Here is a 19,412-nt window from a genome sequence, read left to right as displayed (position 1 = left end):
GGGATCCCCATCTGGGCGCTGCTGCAAGCGCGTGCCGGTGGAACGAGTACAGTGACAAACGCACTGCGGAGCCAATGTAAGGAGGAACTGTCCAGGCTCTGTGCATTTTCAGTGATTTGCCTGGGACGTAGAGTTCACAAAGATCTGGGTTTGTTTATGTTCTGGTTTCTCTGTGACCATCTGTTTATCTTCCCAAGTGCTTGTGACCCTTACGTGTTCACATAGCCCTTCTGTCTTCTCATCAGACTGCTCCATTCTTCCTTGTTGATGTCTCCTAGAAGAGCCATTAGATTGTTTTGGGGACCGAGTGATCTCCAGGGCTGCCACGCACTCTTGTGTGAACTTGTCTCAAGTGGCCACCAGCTACATTCCCACTCCATTCCAGTGCAGCTAGGGTCAGCTTCCTCCATTTGAATGCTCTAGATGCTTTAACAACACAGCTGGATTTAGGGAAATCCCCAGTGCAGAATGCCTTGGGGTATCCTTCTGAAAGGAACATTTTCTTACTGTGCCAGAAGGTTTATCTTCTGGTTTTCCCCTATGGAATGGTTTAAAGGGGGGGGAAAAAAAAGTATGTCTTGTCTACAGACAATCCTATGGAGACAGAAGTCAGTTCAATTATATAAAGAGCTCAAGAGAACTTAAAAATGAAAATATATTGTGGGAGGGAGAGCGTGGAGCCCAGCCTGAACCTCTTTGCAGCAGGTAGACTCCTAAGAGGCCTTCCAGAAACTGCTGGCTCCTGGCTGGCCCACCAGAACCTCTTCGACAGCACGCTGATGGTGTCAAAGGTGTGAACGCAATCCTTTCACTTGTTGCTGATTGTGCCTAGCTGTAGTAAGAATTAATAAATAACCTTTTGGTTTTTTGTAGAGATTCTGTAAAAGCTTTCAGCACTGGTATAAAACATGGAGACACCGAGTAATATAGAAAGGGCAAAAGTCGTTCATTCGCAATTTCTAGTGCAATCAATATTACGGAGTACTGCCAAATTTTTCAAAACCCCTTTGATTTGCTTTTGTTTCAGTTGGTATATAGATGTTTGGGTGATGATTCAAGTGCAACTGCAAAATACACTCATTTTACATACTCATTATATAAGTGTGTATGCCTTTACAATTTTTGCAGTCAAAACCTTTTTCCTATTTATATGAAATAGTCTGCATTTCCAGGTTTATGTGGTTTCCTGAAATATGTGTATTCTTACCCAAGAATATTATTTCTCAGTGAAAATACCACAAATACATATTTATGTATATAAATTCAATTATAAGGCGTTCTTTTAGGCTGTGGAATGGTTTTCCAAGTAGAGCTCTGTAAATAATCATTTTTTCTAATGAAACCAAAAGCCTGAAAATAAAATTAATTCGGAATCAGCCCAAGTCAGCCAAACAAAACAAAACACAGTTCAGTTGGGGGAAAAAATCCTGAAAGAAATAGGATTCAGCCTCCCGGAGTTTGTTTGGTATTTTAAACATTTTTTAAATTAGACTCGGTAAATTCCTTTGGAAGCATTACTGGGAAAACGAGCAAACCTGCCTTTCCTCACTTTCCCTCGACTTGTAGAGGGAGCTGGGGAAAGATGAGGCCAGAATATAGTCCTGACTGCAGCATCCCATTTACGTGGCTGACGTCAGACAGGATGGAGCCGGGCTCCTGTTTTTTTCCAGGAGACAATTTAAAGGAATGCTCCTAACAATTTTAAAAGCCTTTAGAAGAAATAATTTGATGTAAGGTTCTTTGGATAAAAAAAAAAAAACACCAAACAAATTTGCTGACAAGATCGAGATTTTTCATCTCCTGTAAACCAGGCTTTTAAAGCGATTGGCCGGATTCAGCACGAACTTGCATCAGATTTAAATTCTCAGTGTGCCACAGGGCGGCCGGGGGGCCGCTGCGGCGAGCGGGCCCCGGTGCTTCCCAGACACGTGCCTCCCTCAGGATGCGAGGGGAGGCCGGAGTCTGCCTGCCTGCGCCTCATCCCTTTTACGGTTCCCGCGCAATGCTGAGGGACGGGAGACCGGGCTGAGGAGACGCGGGCAGCCGTTAACGGCCGGGCGGCGCGGGGCCGGGCGCGCGGGCGCTGACGCGCGCGCTCTCCCTGTGTGTTGCAGATCTTCGAGTGGTGGTACTTCCGCAAGTACGGGACGTCCTTCATCGAGCAGGTCTCGGTGAGCCACTTGCGCCCTCTGCTGGGCGGGGTGGACAACAGCGCGCCCAGCACCGCCAGCGCCGCCAACGGGGACGCGGACTCCAGCCGCCAGAGCGTCTCAGGTGAGGGGCGGCGGGCGGCGGGCAGCGCTCACCCCTCCGCCGGCGGGAGCTGCCGCCGCTCCCTCGGCTTTCGAGGCGGTGTAAAGGTGAAACTTTGCTTCTTAAGGTTCCCGTGCCCTGGGTCACTCAGCGCGGGGGGAAATGTCCCTTGTGTGCCCGAGGAGGGACGTAACGGCCTGTCACCGCTGGCGGCCGGCCGGGCGGTTGGTGAGGCGTGGAGCCGGGCCCAGGACGACGCTGCTGTGGGCAGTCAGCCCCCCCGCCCAGAAGCACCCCGCATTTACCTCACCCAGGGGTGCCACGCTCGACTTCCGCCCAGGCCTGTTGCCGCAGCGGACGCCCGGCGTGCCGTGGGCAGCCTGCCGTAGGCCCGCCGTGCAGCTGTCATCTCGAGCTGCGCCGTGAGATGAGGCCTCCTTTAAACTTGTTTTGTCGTCAAATAAAAGGCAGAGCTGTTTCATTAATTGCTCTGGCTAATTATATCTTTCCAAATTCATGCAGTGCTTATTGCTCAGACTGCATTGCCAATCTATTGCCCCCTTGTTCTGAAAGCCCTGCTAAATTGCACATGCTCTTTCTGCAATATTGTTTCTAAAGGCAGTATTTTTACGTAAATTCTTTTGAATAATAACCATGTTGTAAAAAAAAAATTAGAAAAAGATGTTGAGAATGTGCATCTGCTTTTGCATCGCTTTATTTTTTAGGTAATGTAAGTAGTATGTAAACAACATTTGGATTTCACTTTAGTAAGTGGAAGCACAGTGGCTTTTAATAGCTTAAGGGCTTGTTCTGTTCCTGACTGCTACTGATTTGATTTGTGACTTTGGGCAAGTCATAACACAGTCAGGTTTTAAGAAAAGGCCTCCAGTTTAGGGGGCTTGATTTTGGTGAGCTTCCAGGCATTCACAGCCCCTATGAGTTTCAGTGCAAGGAGTAGGTGCTGCAAATCAGGCTCAAGGTGTCTGACTCTAAGCCATTCAAGCCGTTAAAAGTTGACCTTGACACTCTGAGGCTTCTTTTCTGGTGCATGTGATTATTCTGGACAAACGTGTGATTGAGGAGGTGTTTTAAGAGCCGTACATGAGCAGTATAAATGTATGGGTTGTAATTTTTGCTATGCATTTACATATTACTATAATGAATACAAATTTACTTGCTGTGGTGAAAAAGACAATGTTAAATCAGAAGAAGTAAGCTCTTACATGATGGAGGCGAGGATGTCAGTTTTGAACTGAGGCAGCCTGTGTCCTGTTACAGCTCTGCTGCAGGAGGACTATCCCTGCAGGTCACTTCGTTCACGTCAAGGGTTGGGGATTCTGCTGAGGCACTTTGAGTCAGGTGTCTGGTTGCCCAGGGATGGTTCCTCTGAGAGACAGGCTAGTCTGCCTAAACTGAATCAACCCCTCAAGCACTGATCTTTGCGGACTGAAGAGGAGTCCCAGGGGAACTTGTCTCCCTGCTTGGGTGACTACCTGCAGGGGGTGAATTGAAAACTTAGCCCATGAGTGATGAAGATGCTGAAATACTATTGCTACCGTTAAAGAAAGTCAGGGCAGGAGCATCTCGGCTTGTGTTCCTCATATGGAAAACGAAGCTTACCTGTTTCAGCCCTAGCTTGGCATACAGCCCATAATCTTAATATTGGAAGTTAATTTAACTTTCATTAGGGATGTGCCCCTAGAATCAATTACGGTTTCATTAGATTTATTTCCTCTGCAGGCTTTTAAAATATATCAGAATTAATAAGTGAGGAAAAGTGAATGAAAAAAAACCAAATTCAGTTACGGAGAAAACATTATTGTTTAGCAGCCGAGGTGCCTATGTCTGTACCTGGCAAATTTTACTTCTGGTCTTCAGTGTTCATGAAAACAAGCAAACAAAAATTAACTTTGAACTCACAAGTTAAATAAAATAGGTGGCCTCAGAAAACCTTGCTCTCTACTGGGTGTTTCTACTGCGCGAAGCCTCTGTATAGCACAGCAAATTCAGCTGTTGTCACTCCCATCTGAGGAGGGGCTGTGAATAGCAGCAGAGCATGGTCTGGGTGATTTGGGTGAACTGGCAGAAAGCATGGGATGGCTTGGAAACACCTGTGTGCACTCATCAGTGTGCTCAGTCACACTTCAGCAGCTCTGAAATAAGTCCCATCGTTTTAAAGCAGAAGGGACAGTATTTTGACTAATGAGGTTCACCCAAGCATCTTGACTTTTCTGATATAAAGAAATAGTCAAAGAGTGTGTTTCCTTTCAGTACATTGGCACTTGAGTCTATGAATTGGGACTCTCACAGTGTCTCTGGCTAGTGTGTCTATGGATAGCCTGTTATTTGTGCCTTCAGAAAGATATCGGTGCTCAAAACTTGATCATTGAACGAGGGGCTGAAAGATTAATCTTCAATAAATCGTAATTGCTTATATAAAATGAGGACATAGTTATATTATTAGTTTGTAATGTAACAGAAAAGGCAACCTTTCCAGTTTACCATGCATCAACACTGGGATATTTTTCACGATCCAACAAGGTGAAGATGGCTTTTTCACTTGGCTCACCATGTTTTCCTATGTAGATGTTTGACTATGGTAGAATATTGCAGTAGGTATCTTTGTCTTCAGAAAGGTCGGAAGAATGGTGGTTTTATTGAGACCACGGTATCAGCAGATACCAAGACAAAAGCAACAAAGAGCACACGTTTAACTAGCCAGACAGATGCCAAACTACCCCCAGGACAGGAGGTGGTAATAAAATCCCTTCTTCACCTCCCCTTTTTGTTCCCCAATTCCCCCTTTCCGTGCCATAGTGCTGAAGTACTGCATACTTCAGATAAAGTATAACCACTTAAATTTAAATAAGATGAGCAAAAAGAGTGGTGTCACTGTGATCAAATAGTTGTTGCCTAATCTTGTTGGTTGCAAAAAGAGTAAGCCAAGCCATTGAATTGTACCTCTGGAACTGAGAAGGCTGATGATTTTTTAATATTTACTGCGGTTTGAAAGTCATATTATGTAAAAACTGTCAGATTGAAGCTTGTCAAACAGCCGTATCCGCTGGCTGCAAAACAGAACAGCCGAATGTCTCAGCACTGCTGCTGAGAAAACCAGTGGAGCTTTCGAATGTTAGCTACCTGCTGAAGTGATTAGTTGAAAGATGCAGATGTATAATCAATGCTCTCTTCCCAAACATCTTCCCTTTCCTGTGTCTCTGTTTCATGCACGTGTTAGGTGATGTAGGCACCAAGCTGAGGGCTCTCCTCCTATGCCACTTGACTAGGTTTTGTGTAGCTGCAGGTGTCATTATGTTATTGCAAATAATTTATGTAAAATGCTTTCTCTCCATGCCACCTTAGTCTCATATTCAGAAGCAGGAGCTAAGTCCATGGGAAAAGAGAAGGGCTTGACTTGCCGTTCAGTATTTCTGTCTCTTTTTTTAATGGAACAGGCAGAAAGGGAACAGACATATACTTACCAGTGTTGTATAAAGTAGGGTAGATACCCTGCTGACTCAATATCCCACCAGAAAACTGTTGCTGTGATCTCTTTAGAAACCATGTCACAGATTTTCATAGGGAAAAGTGTGCTGGTTGACTTTTGATGGTGGAAAGCAGCTGGTGAAATGCTGCAGGGCCAATGCTACTGATGAGTTTTTGCAGAGCACCACGTGAGGGGTCATCCAGTAGCAGATTTGTGGTGGAATGACATGCTGCCTCTTAGTGACTCTTTGTTGCAAATACTGGGTTTGATTCTGGTCTCACCTTCACTGGAGTGAATTGTCTTTGTTGAAATGAAGAGAACAAATCTGGTGTTAAATTAAAGGAAGAAAAGCCAGAATCAAGACCTCACCTTTTCAAAAGCCATAGAAATTGATTTTTGTGATTTTTTTTTTCTTTTGAGTTTTGTTGTACGTTACATTGTTGTGGATTTTCTTATCTCTTCCTACCTGTAGTGTGAAGAATTTGCATTTTTATTTCCCCCGAGAGAAGTGTATGAAATGCTTTTAGTGTTCCCAAACCTTTGCTCTGCCCATCAACTTCAGCATCCTTTGTCAACCTTGGGATGCTTATAACTTAAGTAAGGTCAGCAGATGTCACCGTGGATTTTTTACTTCACGAGCTAAGGCGGAATTAAATTTAGCAACTGTAGCTGAGATTCTCAGTGATTTACAGTATTAAATAGAAGGTGAAGTTTTTCTGTAGAAATAATAAGTCCATAGGGACTGAGTTAATTCCTGTTTTTCAGTACAATAACCTAGTGTGATCCCTCTTCAATTCTGCATTATGGTAAATGTGAATCCTGGCACTGATCGGTATTATCTTTTCATCTGGTGTTTGGAGCTTTGTTAGTGGTTATTTGTCTGGAATGATAACGTTTGTTGACACTAATTTATAATGAAATTATTATTTAAAAAGGGAAGAGCAGTCTGGTTACGTGCATCTCTATGCTTTTGATTTTTTTTTTCCATTCGCACCTCTAAAAAATAAAAGTTATTTGATAAGGCTCATTAGAAGGTAACTGATGTTTTTGATAAATCTCAAGTACCATTGTAATTTTGGAGAGATTCATTATTGTGTGTTTCTGTTTATGACAGAATGCAAAGTCTGGCGAAATCCTTTAAATCTGTTCAGAGGAGCTGAATATAATCGGTAAGTACTACGATGTTACAGTTTCAGGGTTAAGGACCTTAATTGTACTTTTCCATTAATCTAATTCAGATGGAAAAACAAAAACAACTGTGGACACAGGTGCTCATGCCAGGTTTTTCTGTCATTTGTAAAATGTTTCTGAATGGAAATGAATTTAAATTCATGCTCATGCACTTGTTATTTCTGCAATTTTTTAATGATTAAAAAATGGAAAACCTAAGTGCGGTGTACCTGGTACTGTTAATACAGTAATTCTGTTCAAATCAGTTATAGCAAACAACCTAATGAATTATATCTAGGTTTCATGTAGTATTAATGTTTGAATATGTGTGTTACCAATTTCCAGTGTGTACTTTCCAACATCCTCATTAGCTTAGGTTCAACTACTGTCACCCCATCACAGTACAGTGAAATGCAATGTATGTTGGTTAGGAGATTGGCTGGGTGAATTTAGCAGGCTATGCCCATCTCTAATGTCTAGGATTCTTTTCTGGATTCATTTTGCCGAATGTGACCTCATTAACCAAAATGTCTCTTTGTTGGCATGTTTGCAGGTATACATGGGTAACAGGGAGAGAACCTTTGACTTACTACGATATGAATCTTTCAGCACAGGACCATCAGACATTCTTTACATGTGACACGGATCATTTACGGCCTGCAGACGCTAGTAAGAGACCTTGTGAACAACTGTTTTTGCTAATAGGTTAATGATTGTTTTAAACTGATGTAAGAAAAATGCAGTCAGACATCAGTTCTCTTGGGTAGGTAAGGAAAGGCAAAAGTTTGACTGTGCCTGGAACACTGTTGCTGTTGGATGCGTAGTATTCTAGATCTGAACAAGGATCTATATAGGTATAAACTATCTAATTTGTATCTCTATTTTGTTCTACTTTCTTGCTGAAGTCATTCAGGGTACTATTTGCAAGTGTAAAGACTTGTTTTCTCCTCCTGTTTCTTGCAGTGGCTTCAAACGTGTATTGCTTAATTTGCCTCCAGCTGCAGTGTAGTATGTTGAGTTACATTATCCAGGTCCCATTTAGTCTACACTGACAGAAGAGAGGGAGCTTATGTAAAACTTGTGTTCTGTGTTTCATTCCTTGATGTAGTTAGAAGCTCTGTAAAAAATGGGAACAACACATTTACAACTGAATCTGATATAAGCAGCTTTAGTTGTATTAAGCCTTTATTGTTAAGTCCATGTGCAGACTTTGGTTCTGCTAAAAATGTACGACAATGATTTTGATCATCAGAATTTGCCTCTGAAGAGACAAATCTTCTCTGGCTCTTGGGAAGGGAGAGATACTGACAGTTGGGCACTCCATTCTGAGGGCATAATTACAAAGGAGAACATACTGTGCTTTTTTGACACACGATAAACATGAATCCTATTTTCTGAACTCAGTGGGCTAATTATGAGGTTGTCTGATTAGCCTGGATGTTGTTTCCCTTTAACATTCACCTAAAGCAACAGCATAGAAAGGAACTAGAATAAGAATCCCAACTATCCGTGTATTCTTTTGTGCCCTGTGGAATCTACTTCCCCAAGCTGCTTATCACCTCTGTATGTGACAGTGCAGATGGCATGATCTCTCAGCCAGATTTTCCCATGGAAAAAAGTTTAATTAAAGACAGAATAAAGCTGAGTATTTGGGACAAAAGCTCATGTTGATTATGTATCTTTTGAGTGATCACTGAGCTCTTTGAAATGCTCTGGAGTGAGTCAGGCTGAGAGCAATAAATTCTGTTGTTATAATGCAGTAAATTCTCCTTGTTAATGCTGTAATGACTGATATGCCCCTGTTCTGCTTTTTTTTATTGAATAGTAATGCAAAAAGCCTGGCGAGAGAGAAACCCCCAAGCCCGAATTTCTGCAGCACATGAAGCTTTGGAATTGAATGAGTGAGTGACAACAACATTAACATTTATTTCCTGTCATTTAAAAATCCATTGGATGATAGCTTAAGGGAGGGGGTTTGCTACAGTAATTTTTAACCATGATTACAGGCCTGTCACAGGAAAGCCTACAATGGGAGGAAAAAAGCACAGCTGCATGTTGTGCTAGCTACCCAGAAGATCCTTAGGGCAGTGATGACAATGAGAGTCTTCCCACTGATGTCAGTGGGCTTTGGATCAGCATAGTGAAGTGTTAATTAAGTTGCCTCCTGATGAGCGTATGAAATACGCGTTTATGGGATGGAGAGTTCCCTTTTGGATTTCTCAGTCGTCCTGAACAGAAGCAAGAAAGAAGGGACTCATAAACACCTTCCGAAATACTAATTTCATAGTGTGAGAGAATATGATGTAATTTTCTGGGACTTTTGGTCTTTGAATCCGTTATTTATTTTCTCAATGAGAAGTGTAGTATTCTGAGATCCCACAAAAAACTCAATGCTGTGAAGCTTTACTGGCATGGCAAACTGTATAAACGTTGCCGAGGTGCATAAGGTGGAGAGAGTCCCTTAGGTTGCTGTCAGAGATTACTGCGTTCTAGAATTTCATAAACTGATGCCTTATGGTTTGTCCTTCACGTGTTTCATCAGATGGAGAAAAAGACTTGTTTGTTCCTGGACAGCAGTTTAACTGAGGGAGCATGTAGCATAAAAGGCTTTTGCAGAAGTGAGCTATAAGCCTGTCCTGTTCTACTCACATATCACAGAATCACAGAATGGTTGAGGTTGGCAGGGACCTCTGGAGGTGATCTGGTCCAACTCCCCTACTCAAGCAGGCCCACCTACAGCACGTTGCACAGGACTATGTCCAGATGGCTTTTAAATATCTCCAAGGAGGGAGACTCCACAACCTCCCTGGATAACCCGTGCCAGTGCTCGGTCACCCTCACAGTAAAAAAGTGTTCCCTGATGTTCAGACAGAGCCTCCCGTGTTTCAGTTTGTGCTTTTGTCTCTGGTCCTGTCACTGGGCACCACTGAAAAGAGCCTGACTCTGTCTTCTTTGTACCCTCCCTTTGGGTATTTACAAGCATTGATGAGCCTTCTCTTCTCCAGGCTGAACAGTCCCAGCTATCTCAGCCTTTCCTCATATGTGAGATGCTCCAGTCCTTTAGTCATCTTCATGGCCCTTCGCTGGACTCTCTCCAGTATGTCCATGTCCCTCTTGTACCAGGGAGCCCAGAACTGGGCACAGTACTCCTCGTGTGGCCTCACCAGAGCTGAGGGGAAGGATCACCTCCCTCGACCTGCTGGCAACACTCCTCCTAATGCAGCTCAGGATACCATTAGCCTTCTTCACGGCAAGGGCACACTGCTGGCTCATGTTGAACTTGGTGTCCACCAGGACCGCCAAGGCCTTTTCTGCCGAGCTGCTTTGCAGCTGGGTGGCTCCCAGCAAGTACTGGTGCCTGGAATCTCATTTTCACCCAGAACCGGTTGTTTCCTGTTCCACAGCTGATGACTCTTTGTGAAACGCAACTAGAGGCAGCTGCAGCCCAATTCTATTTCTGTATAAAGAAGAATCTTATCAGCAGCGTGCTTTGTATCAGAAAGAAGTCAACAGGCTATATCCCACCTAACTTCAGCTGCTAAAAATGTGGCCATCAAGTTTAAAATAGTTGCCTGGGCTCCCCCTATAGTCAATGGTGAGAGAGGCACCTCCATTCAGCAGTTCACCCTATTCTTAGAGAGATGTTTAAACATGTGAAAAGAATGGCTTTGTGAAGATGCTCCTTGATGGAGGTGGAGGGGCACAAATAATTAAGAGGTGTAAATTAGACAGCTAAAAGCTGGATGAGATGACTCCCACCATGCATTTCACCTTTCTGTGTATTGCTATAGCTGCTTTCCTGTTTTGGGGGGATTTTTTTTTTTGTTTTGTTTTTTTTAATCTCTACAATTATGTTCATAATCTGTTCTTTGCATATGGCAAGTGTTATAGGTCTATTGATTCTTTTCAGACCATTACAGTAATGGAGACATTTTGTGTTAAAACAATAGTGCATAAAACTAGTCTTGGTTTCCAGAAGGAAAAGTTTTAGTGATGTAGGCCATGACTGCATAGTGAGACAGTGCTTTACTTTCTGGGACAATTGTCAGTAGGTTTACTCAAGTGGCTGAGTGATATAGTACCTACAAAGGAGATTCATGGTCTGCTTGCCAGAATATTTATTCATCAGAATAGTTCATCAGAAAGGTATATGGACAAAGCTCGATTGCCTCTGTATTTGATACATCCTTGCCAGTCTGCATGTCTTTGTATAGCTTTTATTTCATGCAATTTTCTCATGGTTTTTCCTCGGATATTTTTGCAGGTGTGCTACTGCCTATATTCTCTTGGCCGAAGAGGAAGCAACAACGATTGTAGAAGCAGAGAAGCTGTTCAAGCAAGCTCTGAAAGCTGGAGAGGGCTGTTACAGGCGCAGCCAGCAGTTACAGCACCATGGTGCGCAGTATGAAGCTCAACACAGTAAGTTTCTTTGGAGGGAATAGCTGTTTCTAAAGGGACAGAAGTTCCAGGGAGTTCTTTGGTTTTTGCTTTTTTTTTTCCCCTCTCAGAACTATGTACTCAGTATTTAACATTGGCTGGAATATGGCCCTAGAGCCAGACTAGTCTGTTTCAGTGTTTTTGCTTGATTCTGTTGCTGAGCTAGCAATGCTCAGATTACAGATGCACCTTTCCTTTGTCATGGTAGAAAATATGTAGCATGTACTTAACAGAAAAGAAAAGGTAGCAGAGCCAAAAGAGATCTGATATTCCGAAAATGCTGGACACTGTTTTAGGAAGTTGCACTGAAGTGCCTTTAGCCATTTTGAAAACATGGGCTCATGTTGTGAAAAGGCAGTAAAGAATGATGGAAACAGGAGTGAAGTGATGTTTTGCCAGCTTTTTTCCATCAGCTATGAGGGTAAATATGTACATTGTTCTGTGTAAAACTTAATGAGACCCATTAACTAGTGTGACATTTGAAAAGTTAGTTGCATACATTTAAAAAAGGTCACAGAAACATAAAAATTAACAACTGGAATAATACAGGTCTCTAACTGGAAGTCCAGATTTTTATTATTTTTTAAAAATTTTGAATAAGCAGATTTAGCTGCTGTGCTGATATTTATTAGATGCTTCTTAAACGTAAGAAAATACATGAGGGTTCACTGCCGGTAAATGAACAAAAGATAAATAAAGCAAACAGTGTAGGTTATTTCTAGTCTACAATGGATACCTCAGGCAAAAATAATACCAATTAATTACATAAGTACAAGCACTAACATACTTTGGGCATCTTCGGGTTTCTCAGGACCTGAATACACAGCCTCTGGCTATCTCACCTAATTTGAAGATTGCTGATAAAAATTGTACATAGTGAAATTGTCTGTGATCTCTGGTTTCAAAAGTGTATGCAAGTCTATACCTGAAAACCTGAGGTTTTATAAAGCTTGGGGGTAGTATTTTGAACATTTGTTGGTTATAAAATTATATTTAGGATGATTTGCTTATTTTTGGAGAAAATAAAAATGTAGAGCAGCTGAGCCCTTGAAGCAGTTTTCAGGCTGTAGCAGGCTTATGGTTGTCTGTGAAACCTTAATTTGTGCACTCAATCCATCCTGAGCGCAGAAAATGACAGTGATTCTATGAAAAATACACAATAAGAGTAATTAAACACTGTCACAGTGCTTATGTCCAAGATAACCTGGTTAAGTTTGTGTGGGCAAATGTAAGTATGGTATTTTTGTAACCTGTGTGTGCTAGATGGCTACTGTCATCATCAAATTTGACACCCTGAACCTTCAGTATCACAACAGAGGAAGCAACCAGTTGAATTATAAAATTAAGTGCATTGCCACAGAGCAGGAAGGACTGAAAAGTGCCTGCCAGCTCTGACTGTGGCTTCAGGAGGGGCTAGATCGTCGCACTTCTCTATACCACCCAGCCTCCCCTTGTTAATGTCAGTCTGCATCCACAGAAGTTAGAGAAGTTGCAGCCTCAGGTGGTGCCTTGGATACAGGGGCTTCAAGTAGGATTGTCTTGATTATATGCTGGACTTCTGCATGATTTACAAAGGGGGAGAGCTCAGATCTCTTTAGAGAGGAAGGACCATGTGTTGCAGTTACTCCATGGTTCTGAGTTGTCTGTCATTCCATTTCTGGTCTTTGAAGTTGACTTCGGGATGAAAAATAGGCATTTTGTCTTTTACAGGTGAAAAACATTGTGTAATTTCTTGAACAATAGCTCTCTATTTCTGTTTATTCATGTGTTCCATCTCCTTCGTACAGTATTTTATGTTAGACCATGAATTTTAAGAGTAAATAATGACTTTGAGTACCCAACTTAACCTCTTTCAAAAAATGCTAGTTTATAGAAAGCATGGGCTATCTTCCTTTTAAGGTGGCTCATGTTAGTCACCCCAAATCATTAGTCACCTCAGAAAATTTTGGCCTGAAAGGTTACCTGGATTTCATAGTAAGTAAATGCCTTTTGACCATTCCTTCTGGAAAGAAGCTTGGCCTGAAATGTATACCTCTTAGTTACACCACATAAACATGTTGAAACAGATGTAACTAATAAATTGTTTATTAAATATATAGGAATCAATACAGAGATAAGGAATTACATAATATAAAATACAGCTAAAGAAATTCCTTCCCTCCCTTATTTATTTTTTCTTCTAAAGTCAGACTTTCAACCTGCTGCTTAATCTATCTGAAAATTGTAATCACAGCTTTAAAACAATTTGTAGGTACCTGGAATGTTTTCAGTGCACATCTTGTTCTTATTATGAAAGACTTGAAAATGTTAGGAACAGACTAAAATCTTTACAGACTGCATACTATGCACAAAGATAATTTGTAGCAGGTGTCTTATATTTTCACAATACGGTAATTTTATAGATGATTAGCTGTCCGCTCATTTCCTGTTGGTCCAGAAGCATGCTAAGAGTTCATATTGGAATTACAGGGAAGAGAATGAGAAATGAAACGAGTAAGAATTCTCCAAGAGAATAATTATTGCAGCTGTTTAGTTTCTGTCATCTTTGCTGTTAGGGCATCTTCCAGCACATAGGACTGTCATATCTGAAACATGTTAATTTGCCATCCATAATTAGCCGTGTGAGGAATTTGAAGATGATAACTGGGTAACAGGTAAAGGCTCTGTGTAAATTGAAAGTTCAGGGTATACTTCTTTTTTTCTAATCATTAAGAAAAAAGACTGTTAGAGGATGAGGATTTGTTTTGCTACACCTCCTGTTAACAAGCATGTACATCATAGCTTACAAAAAAGGCAGGATATAACGTGCATTTTCATGGATGCTCTTGTCTTAACCAAGTATGTGAATTGGTAAATAATTTAATGCTGTGTGTGTGACCACAGGAGTTTTGTGCCAGTGATAACTTCATAGGGGTTCTTGCCTCACTTGCTTACTTCATGGTCTACACCCTATAGCGTTCTTTGTACATTCAGCTCTGCTTATATTTCATAGGTATAAGGCCAGCCCATGGGTCGTTATTTATACCACTGTGTATCTGGAGTAATTCCACTGATTTCAGTGGTGTTATGCCACATCTAAATCAGCAGAAGTTGGTAATTGTTTATTAATATTATTGTGAAAGCATTGATGTAGCGAATAACAAAAAATGGCAAGAAAACTATGTTTCCTTTTGTGTTGGAATATTAAATAAACCTTTGTTTTATCTTTTTTACCTTAATGCTGTTTCTTTTTCCTCTTATACAGGAAGGGACACCAATGTGTTAGTTTATATTAAGAGGAGACTGGCAATGTGTGCAAGAAAGCTGGGAAGGACCAGGGAAGCAGTGAAAATGATGAGAGATGTGAGTTTGGATTTGTTTCGCATGTGATACTTAGATAATAGTAGCATAGAAATGATATGTATTTGCTTACAAGTTAGCATCCATTCCTGCTGCATGCAGCACTGCTGATAGTAATTTTGTATGTGTAATGTACATAAACGATCTCTTAACTTAATCTTTACAAGATTGTGAAAGCAACACTACGAAGTCATAAAATACCAGATGGACAGTTGCCCATACAGACTGAATTTCCCATCCTGGTACATGTGCAATGGAGTGCAGTCTTTAATTATTTGATCATGAAGTTACATAACATTTTTTCTGAAGCATGTAACGAATGCCACTAACTTAATAAACAGGTCTTAAGTATTCTGTTTCCTCCTTGCAAAGCTGCAGTTTGGCTCTGTGCATTGCTTACATCACAGTATTCAGACCTGAGGACAGTGTTATTTATTCATGCAAAACCTATTAGTGAGAAGTCAAAACCACGTAATTAATCTATAATGAACTGATTTCCCTCTGAGATGGGGGATGATTATATCTCTGTTTTGTAGGCAGGGGAGCTACCAATGGTAGTCATAAGTCAGTAAGCTACAAATTGGAAACACCAAAGAGTAGCTATTTTGGGGATGGCAGGAGGGGCAGCTGTCCGCATAAGGCATTGTATCTGTTTCAGGTATGTAAAATGCTTAAGTTTAGAGATAGCTGCGAATGCCCAGCATTTCTTCAAGTGACATCTCCTGGATTAGGAACACAGTTCTTTGAGGTGGTGATTTGCCTCACCCGAGGTAGCAAGTCTGTGACAGGAGGAGGAATGGAGCCCTAGAGCTCTGGGCAGAGGATAATAAAACTGCTTACTGGTTTCCTGTGTTGTCCTTTCTTACACTTCATTTTCCAGCTCCCACAAAAGTGAGGTAGACGTGAATCTAGCAAGATACAGAGTTCTCCAAGTTAAGCTGAAGGACCTAAATTTTAAAGGCACAAAATGGAATCCCAGACCAGAATGAAGCACCTGTAAAGTGTGCTTTAGGCAGCTCAGATGAATGGTCCTGAAACTTGCCTAGTGAAAAGGGAAATTCTCGCTGCAAGTCAGTGGGAATTTTAATGTAAAAAAGGCAAGTGACTTTCTCTGGAGCTTACGCACTTTCATCAACGGCAGTAGGGCCAGTATGTCTGGAATCCAGCACCCAGCATCTTCTCCTGGAACTGGGGCACCCATGGATATTTTTTTAAAACTTTGAGTGGAGTTCATCGTAATAATGCAGGTCCTTGTCCTAAATAATCTACCAGATGGCAAGTGGTGAGTAACTTTCCTGTCTCTAGCTGGGGCTTTTCAGGCACACAACTATCACTCCCTGGAATCACTGGGCTCCCAGACAAGGGTGTTGAAAAAGAACTTGTCAAAAACCCAGCCATTGTCTAGCTAGGAGTGTGAGAAAGAGGAACGAGGACAAAAGACCTGGTTTTGCAGTCTTGTGGTCAGCTGGGAGAACGTTGATTTCAAAAATGTTGTTTTCAGTCCAGTCACCTCCACTGATTCTTCATGAATTTTGTTACACAGGCACTCTGGGACAAATACTGAAATGTTTGGGGACAAACATTGGAATTCTAAGTTCTGGCATTAATATACAAGAAAGATAACATTTTGAATTTCACATTCAAATGTCACACATCATAATTATGGCAACTTCTGGAGCTTACTGTGGGCTGCTGAATGTGTTTTGTGATTTGTAGATAGGGCTACATGGAACTCTGTGATATCCTTCTTCTGCTGATATTAATATGTATGGTTAATTGTGTATGCAGAGAATTGGATTCAGGACTTGGGTGGTCCATCTAGTCCTAGGTTTTTTATGCAAAGTGAGACCCAGAATGCTGTGATTGTAATGAATGGCTTATTCTGTCACTAGAGAGAAAATTGTAGGTCACAACTCCAATACACTGGGAGCAAGAGTAGGGTCAAGTCAGCTTTGCAGATGCTTTTCTTAGACTGACTTGGAGCTACTTATTTCTGATGAATGCATATCCTCCATTTCTTCATAGAAGACACAAATAATATACTTATGAAGAAGTTTGAAGAACATGATTGTGTCATTGAAGGTTTCTATGTGATTGATGAGGGAGGAGATGAATTTATTCACCCTAAAAAGAATATGAAGAATATGTTGGCTGGGGACTGCTGACTCTAGCATCAGGGGACAGAGGGCGGAGGCCCTGTTTGTGTTTGAAAGATTGAAAACAGATTTCTCAAGACATGGAACATGATGGGAATGAAGTGTTAAGAGGTTCATGACACCATCTGGGAAATATGATTGGGATGTACTGAGTCTTTGCCACTTCGAAAAAATAAAATATTTGAGAGTGTTTAATTCATTGCGTATATAAGGCCATCTTGAGGACATTACTGATGGTTTAGATTGTCTTACTTGAATTTTATGTAAGAAAAGAGTAAGAGCCTGCTTAAAACACCTTGATGGAAAGAAAATGAGTTGTTGGTGACTTAAATAAGATTTTGATTTTATGGTTATATACACTGCTGATAGGAAAATCACATTCTTTATATTATATTGAAGATATTTAAAACCAGTTTTTTTAAAACTTTTTAAAAAACTTTAAAAACAGGGTTTTTTAACTTAAAAAAATTGAGTAGAAATTTCTGTTGCTTCTGTGATTGATTTTGAGTTAGTATTTTGTTTCTGGCTTTGCTGCTGGGATGTCATTCATTCAGCTGAGTTGAATTAATGAGAATTACGAACCTGTAATTTTCATGGAAGCATGTAATTGAATCATACATAGGTGTTGCTTTTGCTTGTGTTTCTGATGATAATTATTTACTATATTTTGCTATAGAAACCAGCAGCTGTCACTATTTGTATATATTGGGTTAACTTATGATCTCATTTGATTAGTGTATTGTTGGAATAACTCCAATCTAGTCAACAGAGTTATTCCAGTTTTATTCCTGTTTATACAGAGCGTGATATGGTCTGTGGGGGAAGTAGATCTCTTTTACTGTCTCTGAGGAGAAAGTCTACAGTGCTGGCTGTTCTATTTGTTGTGCGGATTATGTTAGGAGGATTTAAACTAGTGTGTTCTAAATGATGTTGGAAAATTTGGTGTGTGCAGAGGTGAAAGGCCTTAATGGTGGCTGTGGGGAATCTTCAGTATCCCTTCATGTTGAATCTTTATTGTGGACATTGTTGAAAGCCGAGTAGCTACATTCTGATGAGCAAGGGTAGCCGTTTGTACCAGCTGCTCTCTGTCTGCTCCTTGTGGATTCCCTCACCATGACAATGGAAGAAAACAGAAGCATGCTGGCTTTGTGTTTCGTGTTTTTCATTGATTAAAAACAGAGAGGATGCGGAGGGTATGCAAAGGCACTTCTCTCTGTACTTTGCAGGTAATAGGATAAGTGACTGCGCTACTGAATTCAGGGGCAGACTGACACGGTATTTTCCTTGACTGGGTCACTGGAGTATCGAGGTGAAAGTGTACCATGCAAGAAAGTGAATTGTCAAATTAATTTGAGCTTCTTGGGATTGTTCTGGAGAACATTTGGACTGTGGAATAAGCTTTCATTGAAGGGTGATGTATGTTTAGGAAAGAGAAGGGTGGCAGGCAGAAGGTGTGCTAGTGGACAAAGTGAACAAAAGCTCTTAGCTGCTTCCTCTTTCAGAGAGAAGATGAAAGAAACTCATTCTAGAGTGTCTTTATCTCCTACCCCATGGCCCTGCACTCCCTTGAAGACTGCTTTGTAGTCTTAACAAGTATATGTTTCCAAGACACAGTGGAATTGCAACTTGCCCCATGCTTTGCAGCTTTGTTTGGAAACAAGTGAGGTTTAGGGAGAGAAGAGACTCTCCCAGGTCTTTCCTCGGCTGTGGAGAAGATCAGAAACCAAAACACTTCTTAAGGGTCAGAAAAGTACATTTTATTTCTGGGATCAGTCATGTCTGCTGAGAAATTACTCTTCAGATCACAGTAAAGGACCTAGAAGTCTACTTCTATGCACCTAGCTCTAAGAACCTTGCTGAGGATATTTCGGTTGGATGTGTTTGTGTGTTCATCTTGGTGCCCACCTGCAGTCTCTAAATGCATATTTTAAGCCACAGGAGACACTAAGGAATTGTCAGTACCTAAGCAGCTTGTATTCTTAGAGTGCTGCATGCTTGTCAATGGGCTGCATGGTAAGTTGTTTAAATACCCGGGCTGCCCTGAGCATTTAAAATGGTTTGAGAGGTTATGTCACCTGAAGGCTTCAAAAGGGTACTAACCCATACTAAAACAATTTTAATGAAATGGGTGGGTTGGGTTTTTATCTTTTTATGGCCAGCAGTATTAGTGGTTTTACTGGTATGATCGTTCTGCAAATCTAGCATACTTTCTTGGCAACCTCTTTTGCTGGGCTTTGAATTAGGTTTTCTGTTCAATATTCTCTTGAATTCTGTATTCTTGTATGCATTGCTGATTTGCTCTCGGGTAATGGGAATACATAGCCAGGACAGTGTTCTGCACCTTGAATTATCAAGCTGTGTGAAAGAAAGAGTACTAATTGCAAATAAAGATGTTATGATCCCTAGCAACTTAACAACACAACTTCTGCATCGGTAGCTACTTGCTTCAGTAGCTACTGTCTGTCTCTTTCAAATACTTCTGTGCTTGAGGCAAGGATTAGTGAGTCAGATTCTTTGGCTTATGTTACACAGGTCAGGTTAAGCAGGCTGCTCTGCCTTGAGTGGGATTC

General features: G+C 41.2%; 1 protein-coding gene across 10 annotated transcripts in view; it reads left to right on the top strand.

The window, feature by feature from the left end:
• The window catches only part of ST7 (suppression of tumorigenicity 7), a 153,436-nt gene that overhangs the window by 90,506 nt on the left and 43,518 nt on the right, over positions 1-19,412 (top strand). For 8 of the 10 annotated variants that reach the window (XR_012673184.1, XR_012673183.1, XM_075147250.1 and 5 more), the window contains 6 exons: positions 2,115-2,274; positions 6,855-6,909; positions 7,464-7,579; positions 8,736-8,811; positions 11,175-11,329; positions 14,592-14,689. Coding sequence is in view for 8 of the 10 variants with exons in the window: in XM_075147250.1 (XP_075003351.1) it covers positions 2,115-2,274; positions 6,855-6,909; positions 7,464-7,579; positions 8,736-8,811; positions 11,175-11,329; positions 14,592-14,689 (660 nt within the window). In the remaining 2 variants the exon portion in view is untranslated. Of the gene's footprint in view, positions 1-702; positions 792-2,114; positions 2,275-6,854; positions 6,910-7,463; positions 7,580-8,735; positions 8,812-11,174; positions 11,330-14,591; positions 14,690-19,412 lie in introns of all 10 variants that reach the window. The other 2 variants (XM_075147244.1, XM_075147286.1) reach the window with 2 other exon arrangements.

The sequence above is a fragment of the Calonectris borealis genome, chromosome 1 (assembly GCF_964195595.1).
Source record: "Calonectris borealis chromosome 1, bCalBor7.hap1.2, whole genome shotgun sequence".
In the NCBI taxonomy this organism is placed as follows: domain Eukaryota; kingdom Metazoa; phylum Chordata; class Aves; order Procellariiformes; family Procellariidae; genus Calonectris; species Calonectris borealis.
This window is presented reverse-complemented; position numbering and strand designations above follow the sequence as displayed.